The 19,115-nt window shown below is 36.5% G+C and overlaps 1 protein-coding gene across 2 annotated transcripts in view; it reads left to right on the forward strand.

The window, feature by feature from the left end:
• The window catches only part of LOC131601850 (DNA polymerase epsilon catalytic subunit A-like), a 36,172-nt gene extending 28,101 nt beyond the window's left edge, over positions 1–8,071 (forward strand). Inside the window, exons 45-49 of one of the 2 annotated variants that reach the window (XM_058873756.1) lie at positions 4,923–5,033; positions 5,170–5,340; positions 5,431–5,643; positions 6,773–6,879; positions 7,000–8,071. In XM_058873756.1, the coding sequence (XP_058729739.1) occupies positions 4,923–5,033; positions 5,170–5,340; positions 5,431–5,643; positions 6,773–6,879; positions 7,000–7,363 (966 nt within the window). In that variant the 3' untranslated portion in view covers positions 7,364–8,071. The remainder of the gene's footprint in view (positions 1–4,922; positions 5,034–5,169; positions 5,341–5,430; positions 5,644–6,772; positions 6,880–6,999) is intronic. The other variant, XM_058873757.1, reaches the window with a different exon arrangement.
• The last annotated feature ends 11,044 nt before the right edge of the window (positions 8,072–19,115 follow it).

Below are 19,115 nucleotides of genomic sequence, written 5' to 3' on the forward strand. Positions count from 1 at the left end.
CCACGGAGCCTAATTATTTCAGAACAAGCAGCAGACATGGCACGATACTCAGATTCAGTAGAAGATTTAGAGACTCTTGCTTGTTTCTTACTTTTCCATGAGATCAATGAAGAGGCAAGAAACATGCACCAACCAGTGGCAGATCGTCGAGTATCAGGGCACCCTGCCCAATCGGCATCACTATAAGCACTCAATTTAGGAGGAACTCTAGTAGGAAAGAATAAACCACGATGAGAGCTTCCCTTCAAGTAACGAATTATACGACGAACTGCTGCCAAGTGAAGGTGGCGAGGAGAGTGCATGAATTGACTTGTTGAACAGCAAATGATATGTCAGGGCGAGTAATAGTCAAGTAATTAAGGCTACCCACGAGTTGACGATACAATAAGGGATCATGCAACAGATCACCATCATCACGATGATATTTAACATTAACCTCAAGAGGAGTATCCACTGGATTAGACGATTGCAGACCAGCCATAGAAATTAAATCCGTGGCATACTTGTGTTGATGGAGGAATATGCCCTTGGATGTAGAATGAACCTCAAGACCAAGAAAATAATACAAATTCCCAAGATCTTTCATATGAAACGCTGCTTGTAACTGCTGTTTAAGGCTTTGAATGGAAGCATGATCAGAACCAGTAATAATCATATCATCAACATACAGAAGAAGTAGGACAATTCCAGTAGATGTTCTATGAATAAATAGAGAAGAATCGTACCGACTCCGAGTAAAGGAAAATCCAAGTAGAGTGGAGCGAAATTTTTCATAGCATGCTCTAGGCGCTTGTTTCAAATCGTATAAGGAGCGTTTGAGCTTGCACACACCCTTAGATGACGGAAATAAACCTTGAGGAGGAGTCATATAAATATCTTCCGCCAGGTCACCATGAAGAAAAGCATTTTTCACATCTAATTGATGAAGAGCCCACCCGTTAGAAGCAACTATAGAGAGTATTGTACGAACATATGTCATTTTGGCAACCGGTGCAAATGTCTCATCATAATCAATTCCATATTCCTGCTTGAAACGGTTGAGGGACCCATCAGAATTCAATTTCACAGAATACACCCATTTGCAGCCAATGGGTTTAACATCACGAGGACAAGAGACAATATCCCATGTGAAATTCTCTTGAAGAGCTTGGAGTTCCTCATTCATTGCTTTTATCCAACGTACATCTTTAACAGCCTGTGAATAGCAAGTAGGAATAAATATGCTAGAGAGTGTGGCAGTCAGAGAAGTATGTGAGGAATCATACCTGTCTGGTGAATATCTATCTGGTGCTCGAGATATTCGACCAGAACGTCGTGGTTCAACTGTTACAGGATCAGGTGGCGGTTCAGCATCGGGAAGGGGTGTGGGAACCTGCTGTTTGTGTTTTCTGACATATACATGACCTGGTTTATAGCGTTCTATAGATTGAGGCATAATAGAAAACTTAGGAAGAGTAACAATATCATTCATGACAGGAGAAATACATAGAAACATAAACTGATTATCAAAAAATGTCACATTCCTAGAAATGCGAAAACGATGGTTAGTGACATCATAACACACAAATCCCTTATGAGAGTGACTATACCCCATAAACGCACATTGAACAGACTGTGCTCCAAGATTATGCCTTTCAAATGGAGGTAAGTGAACAAAACAAACACATCCAAAAGTATGTAAATCATTATAATTAGGCTGAATTTTAAAAAGACGAAAAAAAGGAGAATCGAGATCAATAACCGTAGAAGGAAGACGATTGATCAAGAAGACAGCCGTGGAAAGAGCCTCCACCCAAAATCGGGGTGGTACAGAAGCTTGAAGAAGTAAAGTGCGTGTCACATCAAGCAAATGACGATTCTTGCGTTCTGCCATCCCATTTTGTTGGGGGGGTATTGGGACAAGATCGTTGAGACAAAATGCCTTTTTGTTGAAGAAATTCTTGAAACTCACGAGACATGTACTCACCACCAGAATCAGAGCGAAAATTTTTAACACTTTCATGAAATTGAGTTTCAACATATGTTAGGAATTTCTTAAACATAGAAAACTCTTCAGATTTAGACCGAAGAAAATTTATCCAAGTAAAACGACTATAATCATCAATAAATGTGACAAAATATTTACAACGAGCATGAGAAACTACAGGAGACATACCCCATACATCACTATGAATCATTTCAAAACAAGAGAAAGCCCGATAAGCACCAGACGGAAAAGGAAGTGTTTTACTTTTAGCTAATTTGCAAACAGAACATGAAAGAGAGGCATTAGAAACAACATTTTTATTTCCCAACAAACCATTTTTAAATAAATGAGATAAAACAACAGAGTTAGGATGACCCAATTTTCTATGCCAATCCTCATAAGAATTCAAGACATTATTACAAACAAGAGATATATGACTAGAAATAAACTGAAGTGGAAACAGTCTTCCCACTTTAGGCCCCTTCAACCACCTTCCCCGACACCTGTTCCTGCACAAGGCAACCATCACGATAAAAATTTACATTACAATTATTATCAACCAATTGACCAACATATAATAAATTGGAAGCAAGTCCAGGTGATACAAACACATCCCGAAAATCAGAGTTGAGGTCACCAACATTAGTGATAGAGAGAGCATTACCATCCGCAATTTGAATTTTTTGATTATCATGGTAAGAATGTAAACTGTGCAAGTATTCAGAAGAGGCTGTCATGTGATTGGATGCACCAGAATCAAGAAACCACGGGCAGGAAATCTTCGAAGACTTACCCTGAATTCCCAAGGTTGAAAGAGCGGAAAGTACCATCTGTTGGATTATTTCAGGTTGGAGAGCACCACCATTAGATGGATTGATGATGGAAGGACCAACTGCAGAGCTTGTACTAGCAGGAAATGCTTGCACCGAATGTTGTGCTGATCGTGGAGGACGTGTGGGACAATCAGAGATAATATGGCCCCGCTGCTTGCAATAATTACAAAACTTCTTACTGCAACTCTGAGCAAAATGTCCAAATTGTTTGCAAGAGAAACATTGGACATGTCGAATATCACGACCTTTACCTCTACTCGGAGGAGCATATGCATACATAGCAGACTCATAAATGACAACATCATGAGACAGGATACTTGAGTAGTAAGACGTTGTTCCTCTCTGAGAAGTTCACCAACACATGTATCTAAAGAAGGAACAGGATTCCTATTCAGCAAAACACCTCTGACAACCTCAAATTTTGCACGAAGCTTCACGAGAAATTGATCTCGCCTACTAGTATTGTAGACCTCTTGGACATCCGCGAGAGAACTCTTGGGAACCTCAACATGTATAATCGTAGAGTGTTCTGTCCTCAAATTCAAAAAACCAGAATAATATTCTTGAACAGACAGATTGCCTTGTTTGTAATTGGCAATGTCTAGCTCTAATTGAAAACGTTTGGCCGCATTGTCTAGGTTATAGATACGCTTAAAGTAGTTCCACTTGGGTAGTGGAAAAAGATCGCAAATTATTAATCATGTGAGGATCAATAGTACCGAGAATCCAAGTGATAATCTGAGCATCTTCTATTTCCCATGCATCTAAGTCAGTTGTCTTTAACGGTGCCAAAGAGACATCGTCCAAGTGACTCCATAATCCTTTCCCTTTGACATACATTCGAAACTGAAATTCCCAAACAAGATAAATCTTTCCGGTAAAACGAACACAAATATGATCTATCTCTCCTTCGAAAGCCATAATATCAGAGATGACTTAAGAACAATTTTGTTAACGTAACAATTTTGTTAACGTGAAACACGAAACACCAACGGAACACCGAAGAAAATACTTGCTGACACCAAATCAACACCCCAATTCAGGATACTCGCCGACACCAAATCAAAACCCTAATTCTGAATACTTGCCGATACCGATACGATAACACGATCAAAGCAAACACGATTTGCAAACAAGGAGGAATAACAAAATTGTAACTTATGAGCACTACCAGAGACACGATTGTAAGCACCCGAGATTAGAATCGCAATCTTGGAAGAGATTACCGAGAACCGAGATGATTTCAATTACCGAGAAACGAGATCTACCGAGACGATTTCAAGAGCGACCCAGTGAGGTGTCGCTGAATAAAGCCAAGATTAACCTAAAACTCACAGGTTTGATCGAAAACCTATTGATACCATGTCAATAATTCTTGGCTTGATGCTTTTCTCATTATTATTTCTCGTATATATAAAGGTTACAGGGCTATATCGGTAATTACACTAAATAATTACATTTAAACTAATTACTATTCACATTAGGTTCTTCAAATTATTTCTAAAGATTATGTGAATGGCCTTTGGAGTTGTTTCTCATCAACAAATAATTATAAATGAGAACAGATTTGTCAGGAACATTTTATAATTATAATTCTGGATGGTTAGGGATAGAATATTAAAAAGAGAATTGAACTAGTAAATTCAATAATTTGAGGTGAATAGATAATTTTTCTTATAATATAACTTTTTAGAAATATATTCACCTCAAGGACAAGGTTTAATATACCAAAATATGTTACTGAGTTTCTTGACTGATTTTTCATCAAGAGAAAGGAAATTTTCTTCTGTGAGATTAATATAAAATCTGATGGTAGGTTCTATACTATGGCTTCTGCTAATAGTTATATTTCAAAAAATTTTAAGGTAGTATAAAATATTTTATATTGCTCTCTGAAAATATTTTATATAATGTTAATCATGTGATGAATATAATATTAAATGCCTTATGTTGGTGACCAAATTGATGAATGCATCTAATTTGTTGTGAACATCAATATATTACCATATACTCCTAATAACATTTAATGTAGTTTCTTCAGGATCATTTAAGTTTTCCATTATTTACTACAAACTGGAATGCAATAATATATTTCTTAAACTATTGTGTTTTTTCTCTTGTAGTATAACTACGGTGGAATACCAGCAAAATCCGATGAAGCTATGAATGATGAATCTCAAGTTGACATAATATCCAGTTGGAATATTGCTGAATACTTGCCGAAAAAAATCCAAGTGAGTTACCTAGTATGAATTTTAACTTGAGTAAAGAACTAAATGCAATGGGAAGATCCACCCAATGGATTTAAAAGGTTATTCATTCAACTAGCACTATTTTGCTTCATTTCTGCGTTTTTTTGGTTTTCTACAGGACCATTATGTGTTCATAGTTTCTCAATTCATGTATATTCCTTGGAATTATACACGAAAACAATCAGCGATCAGGGCTTCCGTGCAGAATGGAGACTCCTGCACCCCATCAATTAATATTGGGGCTGCAGAGGTTTTTGAGTCAGAAATAACTGAATATATTAAGGAGCAGGTATGACAATGGTAGCATAAGGAATTGAAGTGACATGGTTTTTTATTTGAATAATTATTGAATTCTTACATTTTGAATTCTACTCAACAGATTAGCTCTTATTTCACTGACAAACTCCTTGGAGTTGTTCGTGATATTGTTCTTCATATGAAGGGGGCGGGTAGATCAGAAACCGACCAGAGTACATCAGCTGGCCTTCCACAGCTTATGGGTGATCAACCTAGGGGGGATGCAGCCTTGGAGTTTATCAAGAATGTCTGTGCTGTCCTTGCCCTCGACCAAAGTGTGCAGCATGATGTTTATGTAAGACTTGTTTTCCCATTGTGATGGTATTGTTTAACAACTACTATTTGATGTAGAACATGTAATCCAAGATTACTCTTATTGGCCGGACTCCTCTAAAGAACTCCTTTAGGTGTGGAATACACCTCTAGCTCAAACTTAGATATTTTCTTAGGAAATTTAAATATCATATAATCTTCAAAAGTGTCTAAAAGTTTACACTGAAGGCCTAAATACAGACCCTAGTAAAGGCAAAAATCTGATTTCTATTCCTATTCTAAGCTAGAATAAGATAATCCAAAATTTGAATAAAATTCTAAATACTAAATAAAAATAAAATTTTCCCGAATTGAAAACTCCATTTACTGATAACACCCTAAACAAAATTATAAAGTAGATATTGCAATCTACACCATTATTGTTGATGTATTATATATACTTTTAGCTCTTCTACATATGGACTTATGTTGGGATATTTGTACCTCTAGAAAGTATGCATATACTTTTATTGCTTAGATTCATCTTAATTCTTAACTGAAATCTGTATCAAAGAGATTATTCTAGACTTATTGATAGTTGTTTGATTCTTGTTTTGGAATTTGACAAGGTTTCATAACCAAGTATGTAAATTTTCATAGTTTTAGAATTCTGCATTAACTTTGGTGAATTTCCGACATGCTACCTGTTTCATTATGACACCTTTTTTGGGGTTACTTAGAACTTAAGACCGACAACTATAATATATTGGCTAGATGCATTATTAACGATACAGCCCTGATTGGAAAAGTAGCTGAGATAATTTGGCTTTACAATGCCTCATGTTTATATTACTTTTATTTCAATGTTGTGATGGATAATACTTCGGTATTACAAAGAAGTACTGCCCACTGTTGATCTCTTACTCAACTTTAGCACATAGAAGAGATTTCACCCCAAATAATATTTTTTAAGAGATTAAGACATGTTGATTGGAATATCAACAAGAAAGCTGAATTTGAGCTTTGTTTGGTTCCTAACCCATGGCTCAACGAAGTAATAAGATAAGTAGGAGTGATGTAGCTAGCTATGCATTGCCTTATATATTCATTGACTGTTTATCTTCTATATGGTGAACCAAGTGATAATTCTGATTGTGTCTTTCACTTGGCAGGTCATGAGGAAAAATTTGTTAAAATTTGTTCGCGTCAGAGAGTTTGCTCCAGAAGCAGAATTCCACGATCCTTGTCAGTCCTTCATATTACCCAATGTCATCTGCAGGTAAAAAAGTATAGGTTTTGATTATCAAATGAATAATAAAGAATTATAGAGTTTCATGATCCTTGTCATTCCTTCATATTAACCCTTCCATAATCACATACTTTTTTTTTTCCGGGTCAGCTATTGTAATGACTGCAGAGATTTGGACTTGTGCCGTGATCCGACTTTATTGACCGAAGAGTGGCATTGTGCCGTACCCCAGTGTGGCCAGCCTTATGACCGTGAAGAGATGGAGAAGGCTCTTCTTTTGATTGCACGACAAAGGGAGCGGAAATACCACGAGCAAGATCTGGTGTGTCTCAGGTGCAACGAGGTGAAAGCCGCACATTTGGCTGAGCAATGTACATGTGCAGGCTCATATAAATGCAAAGAAGATGCAGCTGAATTTCGCAAAAAGATGCTTGTTATCTTCAACATAGCTTCTCGACAGAAATTCCAACTTCTTGAAGAATGTACCGCCTGGTTGTTAAGACTTAAAATTTAAAGAAACATTCAAGATTGAGACTAAACACATGCAGAGTAATACTCAGACAGGGGATCCCTGCAACTTGCTCATAGTCGACCACAATGAGTGCGCTGGCCTGGTTTGGAAAAATGCAATGAAACGTGTTTGTTGTCAACAATACCACATTGTTCAACCATCTATGGTGTGCTCGACTACTGCAAGCAATTCTTTTATTCTATATGTATATATGAAATATTATTTTGACCAAGTGAGTTAGGCTTATGTTTTTTGTATATTTTTTCATTTCATCGATATATTTGTTAGTGTTTATTTCTGATATATATTGATATAAACAGAATTACAGTACAATTACACTCAAATCACACATAGTAACACTCGGATAAAATTATTCTGTAAGGTTGGTAGAGCCTTGTCCTTTCCCAAATGATAGAGTTGGATCCCTCTCGCAAATCACTCTAACTTTCAAGATAATTATTTTCCTCTTTTTCACTTTTTATTCTGAAAATATAATCACACATACTGACTTAATTAATTGTTAATTGTAACAAAACTGATAATTAACCAACATTTAATTAAAATAAGAAGTCTAACAGTGTTGCAGTTGATTTTCTTTGTATATTTTTTTCATTTCACCAATATATTTATGTGTTGCAGTATAGTGATAGAGGTCTGCGATTATTTTTCTTTAATCAAGATAAAGGACACTATTTGTCAATGAGGATCACTTGTTAAAGACATTCAAGGCATGGGGAAAAGGAATACCATTTTTCCAATTTATGGCATTGTTTTATTCATGTTGGAATATCTTTGATTTTGGATTCAAAGAGTTTGTTAAAGAAGCTTAATGATTGTCGTATAGAAACAGAAAACAATAATCTTCGAAGGGTCTAACTCTTCAAAAGATGAGGCATAACTTGAATGACTCCCAAAAAAGGAGTTTCAGAATAAAAAGTGATGTCAAATAGAGCATAGTACATAATATTATTAGGGAAATCCTCTCCCTCCTTATGATGCTAATGCCAAATATTTTCCATCGAAAATATTCCCCCCTCGAAAGAGATTCCACCCTGAATATCCGAGAAGTAAGCTTATTAATAAACTGAAGCTCCCAAGAAAACAAAGCCCTTATCCATCAAAGATCCCAAACCCGTAAGCCATCCTCTAAATTCTCCATAGACTTGACATAGCTGTCTCTCTGCACCGATATTTAGAACAACCTCAAATATCAAAATCTTAAGCTAAAACAACTTGATAACTTCATTTATGAGTTATCTAAGTCTCAAATAGTTGAGTTTGTATCTTACGTAAAAATTATAAGCTTTGTGTGTTTTTATTCAATTAGTGATATTTTGTAAATGCGCATATTAGGAGTGATGTCTAGGGATGTCAACAGGATAGAGAATGCTCGGAGGATATTTCTCTACTCCCCGTCCCGCCCCCAATTTATTCTACATTCTCAATCTCCGCCACGGAGGAATATTTCCCCTATCCCCACGGAGATCCACAAAGATCGAATTTTAAGAATTTTTTTTATACTTTTTGATCAAAACTATGACACTAGTATTTCGTTATTACCATATATTTGAAGAGTAATTACCATAAGTACAACGAACAAAGAGAGTGGTTGTTGTGGTGATGATGAAGAGAACGGAGAAAATGATGAATGTAGGAGACAAAGATAATTGAGAAAAGAAAATGAGACAGTGTGTACATTTTATGTATTGGGTGCACTTTCTAAAGTTAGGTACTTGGGAAGTAAAATAATACATTATACAATAACACATAAAAATAAAATGTTACAATAATGACTCTTCATTTTCTAATAATTAATATTTTTTGTTTTTTATGTAAATTTTTATAATTATATATCATATAATATACAAAACATAAAAGTTAAATAATATGGTCGGTGTTGGAAAATCCACGGGGCAGGGGATACTTTCCTAATCCCCGCCCAAAGTGTCTTCGGGGGAACTTTTCCCTCCACCCTCCTTCCCGAAGGGAAAAAAAACTCCAATTTTGGTGCTCCAAACAGATAATCCTCACAGGAATCTCCATTAACATATGCAAATTGACATTCCTCTAGTATGTATGTGGATTTCACTTGGATTTTGAACCACATATTTGATTTCTTATAATAAGTGGTGCCACAATAGTGCTCGACTGTTGATGTCCCACCAGACTTAAGTGTAAGAAGATGTTGATTAAAGTCCTGACACCTGAAAAGATCTATATTAGGGGTGTTCAAATCCAAATAAAAACCGCAAACCAATCCAAAAAAAATGAAAACCACAAAAAACCAAAATTTATTGGATATGTTTGAATGTCATTTTGTGAAAACCGCTCGATTCAGATCGGATTGATTTTTCAAAACCAATCCAAACTGAACCGAACCGCATGCTTATATTTTTATAAATATTTATTTTTTTATTAGTATGATATGTGACGTGAATTTATTATTAGATAATAACTATTTTTTAATAATATTTATTAACTTGTGAAAATTCTAGCACCACATGATCGATGTCGTGTCGGATGTTATGACATCCACTTCAGAACTGATTATAAAATTTATGCAGAAAGTAAACAAAAACAGTAAAGAACACAGATGATTGTTTACCCAGTTCGATGTACAACAACACCTACTCTGGGGGCTACCAAGCCAGTGAGGAAATCCACTATAAGCAGTATTAATTCAGAGCTAAACTCCCTGTTTACAACTCTTCACTTAAGACCTACCCAATGCAATTTCAATCTAGTGCTAGACCCGAGTTCTTACTCAACCCCCCTCAATCACAGCAGTGATAACAAACAGACAATTAAAAAATCAGGATGAAGACACACTTCAAACAAATCTTGATCTTACTTCAAAGCTTCAATTAGGAGACACAACACTCATGCTTAAAAGCTTAGAGTGACAAAACAATTACAACTCAAAAACACCTTATTCCAATACAATCATCAAAGAGACAATTGCATGGAGTACAAGAAAAACACTAAGACACACGTGAATACAAAACACACATTAATCTTCACGCTCACAAACTCTACCTCTGAAAGTAGGATTAACAATCTTTTTATAGGCAACACTTGGGCCTTTCAAACATAAATTAGGGTTAACCAAGTTAACCTAATTTCCACATCACCGGGGTGTTCACATATACTGTAGTACGAGATATTTTAGAGTAAATCATACAGCACAAAATATATAGTTTCCTAAATTGTAGCCTGAGATAAATAAGGAAACATAACCACTAAAAAGTAACAGCTACTGCTGTCAGATACTGATGTCATGACATCGAGCATGACATCCAACGAAAACCTGTATTAGCTCAACCATACAATCCTGCACAATTCCACACATAGTGTGTCATGACATTAGTCAAGACATCACACACACACACACACACACACACACACACACACACGAATGTTTTACCATAAAATACAGCCAATTTAAAAGCATCTACAAACTCCCCCTTTGGCAAATTTTTGGCTAAAACAACCTATCACCACATTATCAGAGAATCTTTGCAGCAGAACAAAAAAAACACATAGTACACAGCCAGAGCACACAACCAATCAACCACACCTGCAGGAACAACTAATACAACTACACAACCACACCAGTTCACTACACTACCATATCATACCATCACACACACACAAACCAATACTTCCTCATGCAGCAACACTACTAATCTACAGAAATAAACTGTAGAAGTAGTCCTTCAGGATACAACTTTATTTAATTAGTACAAAAAAAAACAAAAAAAAATTGTTGTCCTGGGGTGAAAGGTGACATTACACTACTCCCCCTTTGAGCCATAAATGTTGCCAAAGCAACCTTGTTATATAATTAAGTACAAGCCAAACTTAAAAAGAAACAACCAAAGGTATTGAAAATATGAAAATATGTCACTACAGTGTCTTCATCAGGGGAGATAAAACACTGAGCACCCACGTCACTAGTCGAATACTTAACCTGACCAACATCTTATTCCTAACTTGCTTCTCAAGTTTTCAAATTGTGTAACATCAAGAGCTTTGGTAAATATGTCAGCTAGGTGAAGTTCAGTTGAGACATGTTCCAAGCAAATCATTTTGTCTTCTACAAGTTCTCTTATGAAGTGATGTCTGACATCAATATGCGTGGTTCTGCTATGCTGAATAGAATTCTTGGATATGTTGATAGTACTGAGATTATCACAGTACAATGTCATGACATTATGAGTGACATTGTATTCAGTCAGCATTTGCTTCATCCATACCAATTGAGAGCAGCTGCTATTAGCTTCTATGTACTCAGCTTCAGTAGTAAATAAGGAGACACAATTTTGTTTCTTGCTGAACCATGATATGAGATTGTTTCCCAAGAAGAAGCACCCTCCTGATGTGCTTTTTCTATCATCAGCACTCCCATCCCAATCCGCGTCATAATACCCAGATAAGATAGGTTCACACTCATGAGAGTATAATATACCATAGTCACAAGTTCCATTCACATATTTGAGAATCCTTTTGACTTGATTTATGTGACTTACTTTGGGGTCTGCTTGATATCTAGCACACACTCCAACTGCAAAGGCAATATCTGGTCTACTAGCTGTTAGATATAGCAGACTTCCAATCATGCTTTTGTACAAACTCTGGTCAACACTATTGCCACTTTCATCTTTTGATAACTTTAAATGAGTAGGAGCAGGTGTTATTTTCTGACTAGCATTATCCATTCCAAACTTTTTTACAATATTCTTGGCATATTTTCTTTGAGAGAGGAAGATGGAATCTTTCATTTGTTTAATTTGTAGCCCAAGAAAATATGTCAGTTCTCCAACCATACTCATTTCAAACTCAGTTTGCATCTGAGTGACAAAGTGTTTAACCATCAGATCAGACATCCCACCAAACACTATATCATCCACATATATCTGAGTAATCACGAAGAGCCTTTTGTCTATTCCCCCTTTTCTGTAGCCATTTATGGTTAAGAACTCAGTCAATCTCTCATACCAAGCTCTTGAGGCTTGTTTTAATCCATAAAGAGCCTTTCTTAACTTGTAGACATGGTTAGGGGGATTTGAATTAGCAAAGCCTTTAGGTTTTTCCACATACACTTCCTCATTTAAGTAACCATTCAGAAAGGCATTTTTACATCCATCTGGGATAATTTGAACTTCAAGATGCAGGCTACTCCTAATAGTAATCTGATTGACTCAAGTCTTGCAACAGGTGCAAAAGTTTCATCAAAATCTACTTCTTCAATTTGAGTATATCCTTGAGCCACCAGCCTTGCTTTGTTTCTAGTTATAACTCCCTTTTCATCAAACTTGTTCTTATATATCCATTTGGTACCAATAATGTTTGTTCCTTCAGGTCTAGGGACCAATTCCCATACTTCATTTCTTTTGAACTGTTCCAGTTCATCTTGCATAACATTGATCCAAAACTCAACTGTTAAAGCTTTCTTCATATTCTTTGGTTCAATTTTGGATACAAAATATGATTTGGCAATAATCTCTCTAGATCTAGTCATTACACCACTTTTGGGATCTCCTATGATAAGATCTTTGGGATGATCTCTCTGAATTCTAATAGAGGGACCTTTGTTGATTGCATTAGGTTCAGATTCTGGTGGAGAGTCATTTCTGTTTTCAGTTATGCCTGATTCTTCAGCTTGAGTTTCAAAGAATGTTCCAACATTCTCTGTGACATTAAAGTCTTCATGATGATCATCAACAATAACATTGATGGATTCCATCAAGACTTGAGTTATGGAGTTGAATAATCTATATGCTCTGCTGTTGGTAGAGTATCCCAGGAATATACCTTCATCACTTTTGGGATCCATTTTCCTTCTTTGCTCGCGATCTGTCAAGATATAGCACTTGCTTCCAAATACATGAAAGTACTTTACAATAGGTTTCCTTCCTTTCCATAATTCATACAGTGTGGAGGAAGTCCCTTTCCTCAATGTGACTCTGTTATGGACATAACAGGCTGTGTTCATTGCTTCAGCCCAAAAGTACATAGTGTCATACCCCAATTTTTGACCCTAAGATCATACATCAATTGCATTCAATCACCAATCAAGAGCACCATTATGAAGCTTGATCTTTGATACTGTGATTATCTCTGAGGGGAATTATCGAGCATTTATAGTTTGTTTATACTAACCAAAAATCAAAAATATATGTTTTGTCTCTTTTGTTTATATTTTACAGGTGAAAGATCGGGCAAAAATCAAAACAGTGCAAGAAAACAATTTTTGAAAATTGGAAGGTGGAAATCGATTTACCCCTGTGGGAAATCGATTTCCTGTGCGCAAAATTCAAAAAAATATAAGAGGGAAGCTTGACATCATTTTGGCACCTTTTTTATTTGATCATTTATCAATTTTCCACCTCATCAAAATTAACTCATTCATTAAACCCTCTTTAACCCCATTTTACCACTTTTTACCATTTAATTGCCACTTTAATCACCAATTAAACACAAGTTAATCACCAAACACAAAAAGACCAATTTGCCACTACTCTTGCTCCAACTCTATAAATAGAGCCCTCTACTCTCTCATTTCTCAAGCTTGGAGAGCCAAAAAATTGCTTGCAAATTCATTTCTCACCCTTTCCAAAACCCTCACCCAAAGTTCATTTTCATAAGATTAGTAAGCTTCACGTTGAATCTTGCTAATTTTGAACTAAGCCTCCTACATTTCACTCTTTTCTTTGATTGTTCATCTCCATACTTGAAGGATCTACACTTTGTGCTTGTTCTTGAAGCTACTTCAACACTTTTATTCAAGAATTGGTAAATTCCTCAATTCTAAGATGTAGATCTTTGTTGCTTGTGTTCAATGCATCTTTGATGCTATATTGGTGCTATTTGATGGTGATTTGATGGAAAATTCGTGCTCCTATGGATATGTGATCATAAGGTGTTTGTATGTTTGCCTAAATCAAGTTTCAAAGTTCATAATGCTGTTTTTTTGAAAACTGTGCGCAGGAAATCGATTTCCTACAGAGGGAAATCGATTTCCACTCTGTTTTTTGCGCCAGAATTGAACTCTGCACTCAGGAAATCGATTTCCTACAGAGGTAAATCGATTTCCAGTAAGGCAGAATGTGTTTTTTGCCTTTTTTATGCTTGTTTTGGCTTCCTACTTCCTCCACTTCATTAATATCATTGGATCTAGGATGTTGATAGGTTTGAAATGACCTAATCCATAATATTAGATGAATGATATTAATGATAGTGTGAGTTGATTATCTTTTGTGAATTTTATTCTTCTTCCTCCATTTCATTAATATCATTGGATCTAGGATGTTGATAGGTTTGGAAGAACCAAATCCATAATATTAGATGAATGATATTAATGATAGTGTGAGTTGATTATCTTTATGCATTTTATTTTCTCCTTCTCCTTTTTTTTCTTTTGATCGATGAAAGTCTTAATACTTTGAGAATTCTTATGGATTCTTAGTAAAGACTAGATCGTTACCTATTTTCTTTTCGTGCGGTATTGCTTTCGGAAGGCGATCTACATATCGTTCTTCTCGCATGCATTAGCACATAAAGTTTTGACCGGCCTCGTTGTAGGGTGATTTCTACATAAATCACTTGGCGATCTGCTTAACATAGCGCAATATTTCGTGTCCCGAATAAAAAAGATCAAACATGGAAGAGAATTGTATGCGGTTGATTTAAGACTTGTGGAGGTTCTTATCGTGTAGTCGCTATGATTTTATCAAGCTTCTGATAAACCCCATTGAATTTAAATCCGAGTACATCATTCACTCACCATAGATCTTCCTACTAACTTTGATAACATACTTGACAAGTTTCAAGATGGTTATCTTTAACACTTAACAACTAACTTTAATTTCCGCACCTTTACTATACCGCTCTTTATATTACCGCTCTTTACATTTCTCGCTTTATTTTATCATTTCATCATATTTACCTTCCGTCATTTTCTCTTTGTCCACTTGGACATATGTTTATGCTTCCGCATTTTTTTTTCTTTTGTCCACTTGGACCATACTTTACTTTTTCCGCTAAAACACTAATAAATAACCAAAATCTAAAAAATACATAAGGTTCTCTTTGGACTACCGGTTACTATCCCTAGCGCTTTGGAGATTCGGACTTATGGACCTAGTACCTCTGGACTCATTCTATTACTATCCTGTGATTGTTCTGTCTGTCTGGCATTGTTCTGTTGTATGTTTATGTGTGCAGGTATTTCCTTGAAAGCCCTTGATGGTTAATTCCAAGGCATTGATATAAGGATTTTACCCGAAAACAGCCGTTACTCTGCCCAATTTTCGTCAGAATCTTAATGTGCTTAATGAAAAATGGTGCTAAGACAATAAGTTCATCTGGATCCCCAAGTGTTAATGTGTTGGTATTGATAAATCCAAAGGATGGGAAAACTACCTTGGCTCTTAATGTCAAGTGTTGGCTTCTTATTCGGTTAGACCGTTTCTTTCCTTAGCTTTTATTTTATGCATTAGGTTAGCCTCTTCATCTCCTCCCATTCTTAAATTTTCAAAATCTTCTCCCTTTTTCCAAAATATTCTTATGTTTGCAAATCTTTTCAAAACTTTTTCTTAAAAATATCTTTCGCCCTTAGTGGCTTTTCTTCAAAAGTTTAGACACCGTTAATTGTCGAAACGAGTGGTTATACCCCACGATTTTGAAATTGATTGATAATAACGAGATCTTTTCCGCGTGAGAGAGCTAGTGGCATACTCGTTGATTTTATCCGAGTTGGCGCCCTTCTTTCATTTGCGATGCAAAGAACTTGTTTGTTCTCATGCTCAAGATCAATGGCTGAGTATTTCTCTCTAACGACAACAAAGTGTTTATCCGTTTTAAAAAACGTTTTTTCCCAAAAGCGGAACTACATTAGCTCTGACTTCTCCATTGCACCGAGGAGGTATGTAGGCCCAAAGCTTAACGCTTTGCCGAGCTTTTTTTAAAAATAAAACAAACCCTTTTTAGCACACACACACACAGATTTTCAAAAAGGTTCCCGTGGAGTACCACGGATATGAGGGGTGCTTTAAACCTTCCCCTCATATAATCAACACCCGAACCTGAGTTCTCTTTCTTGTTTTAAAAAAACAAAACTTTGGGTTTTACGTTCTTTTCCCTTTTCCTTTGAAAAAATAAAGTGCGGTGGCGATTTCAAAACGGAATATTGATTCGAGTCAATCCCATGGCTTCGATATCAGATTTTCCCCGCTACAGAAAAATGGCGACTTCACTGGGGACTGACAGTTTTAAGTGTGTTAAGCCTATTTTTGTTTATCTGTGTGTTTTATTTGTATATATTGTTGTGTGCTTTGTTTGTTTATCTTTTTTTCTCTTTGGTGCTCGATGGTTCCTCTGTGATGAGATAAAGTTCTAACCCGAACTTTGGTGAGTAACTTGAGATAGGAGGTGGTAAGACCAATAGTCGCATGTCAGGAGCAATCCTTACCATGAGCGTCATATGGTGGAACCCCAATCAGTGGAGGCCTCATGGAAGGTAGTAGAGGTTGTTACGAACCATCGTGATAACGCTATTACTTTCAATAGTGAGTGTCCGTAGAAGCTGAATGGCCTAGAACCTTTTTAACCCATCTAAGCCTTTTTAGGATGTAGTGCAGAAACAAGATCAAGTACCAATTTGAGCTTGTTGTCATGCGATACTACGCTCAGACGAGGTCTTTTTAGGCATATTATTGGCGCCCATGAGCAATTGTGCGTGCCGGTAATATCCGATAGAAGATTGAAAACTCTGGGAACCTTTGTAGAACCCGACTGGCAGGTACAAAAGTCCTTAGAACACACCTTGTGGGATGGGTATACCCATGGCTCCATGCTCGTGACGTCGAACCTTTGAACCTGGACTGTTTGATCTTTGTGTGACTTGATGTGATCTTGTGTGCTCTTGATTGTGATTGATGCATAAACCATGCATTCATGCATTCATAAAAATGACATTCACAAATGGTTTTCAAGGAACTTAGAGACATTTTTTGTAAACATAACAGGTACCATGGATCAAAAGAGAAGCATCAAGAAGTACACTTTCAGAAATTCAAGTGCAAAGGAATTGAAAGAGCTAGCAACTTTGGTTCCTAATCTTGACAACTTCAAAAGCCGTTATGGGAAATTGATTTCTATCTTGAAGACCAAAGTGGAAAAAGGGATTCTTGAGACTCTTGTGCAGTTTTATGACCCGGTTTATCATTGTTTCCCCTTTCCTGATTATCAGCTTATGCCTACTTTGGAGGAGTATTCTTATTGGATTGGTTTGCCCGTTACGGATGACATACCGTTTAGTGGTTTGGAGAAAGAGCCTCAGGTTGATGAGATAGCAGAGCTTCTTCATTTGAAGATATCAGATGTAAAAGCAAACATGACCAAAAAGGAGGAATTTGGGGGTTGACTTCTAAGTTCTTGATTGGAAAGGCTTCTATGTTGGCTAGTAAAGGGAGTATGATTGCTTTTGAGACATTTTTGGCCTTGCTCATCTATGGTTTGATACTCTTTCCCAACATTGACAACTTTGTCGATGTTAATGCTATTCGGATCTTCATGATTGGGAATCCTGTGCCTACTTTGCTTGGGGATACTTATCATTCCATTCACCATAGGAATGACAAGAAAGGTGGGCTTATCAATTGTTGTACTCCTTTGCTCTATAAGTGGTTTATTTCGCACTTACCTCAAGCTAAGAGCTTCCTGAACAATCCTGATGGTCTCTCGTGGTCTCAGAAGATCATGCCTCTTACTAATGGGAATATCCATTGGTACAATCCTGCTTATGACATTGGTGAGATTATTGATAGTTGTGGAGAATTCCCTAATGTACCTCTTCTTGGTATACAAGGAGGGATTACCTACAACCCCATTCTTGCAAGGCGTCAATTTTGCTATCCCATGAAGGAGCGACCCGCTAGTATTCTTGTGTCAGGAATCTTTTATCTTAATCAAGATGGAAATTCGGATATGAGAAATCGGTTTGTGCGTGCTTGGTACCATGTTGATAGGAAGAGACATTTGGGAACAAAACAATGTGTTGCTCTCAAAGACTATACTGATTGGGTTCGAGCTAGAGCTCACACTTTTCAGATGCCTTATTTACTCGAGGAGCCTTCTCTACTCGTTACTCCGCCATTGTCTTCCACTACTCCTGTTGAAAGTAGTGAAGAACATCTAGAGCTCGTGGCTAAGTTGAGAGCGGAAAGAGATGCTTTGGAGTTTGAAAACAAAGAGTTGAAGGTACACTTGAAAGAAAAGGATGAAATGCTTGATATCCAAGATGGTTGGTTGATGGAAAAGGAAGATCGGATTCGTCATCAAGAAAGATTGCTTCAACAACATGGTGAAAAGCGAAAGAGACCACAAGAAGATTCAGTTGCATGGAAGGAAGTTGCTGATAAGCTGATGGTCGAGAATGCTCATTTGAAGGCCTTTTATGAAGATGAATTGGAGAAGCTCCGTAGGAAGCTGCAGAGAGGAGTTGGATCTTCATCAGAAGTGTTCCCTTCTAGTTTTTAGCTTTTTCCTTTGTTTTGTAATTCTGGATCTTTGAATCCTTTTGTATGCTTTTCATGATTAATGAAAGAATATTGTTATGTTTTATGATGTTTTTTTGCTAATGTTTGCAATTAATGTCTTAAAAGTTCCTTGAAAACCAAAATAAAATCATTTGCATTGCATTTCATGCATCATTCTGCATTTTGGTCTTGCTTCCGAGAGTATTCCCGAGGTC

This window comes from Vicia villosa, linkage group LG5 (genome assembly GCF_029867415.1).
Source record: "Vicia villosa cultivar HV-30 ecotype Madison, WI linkage group LG5, Vvil1.0, whole genome shotgun sequence".
In the NCBI taxonomy this organism is placed as follows: Eukaryota; Viridiplantae; Streptophyta; class Magnoliopsida; order Fabales; family Fabaceae; genus Vicia; species Vicia villosa.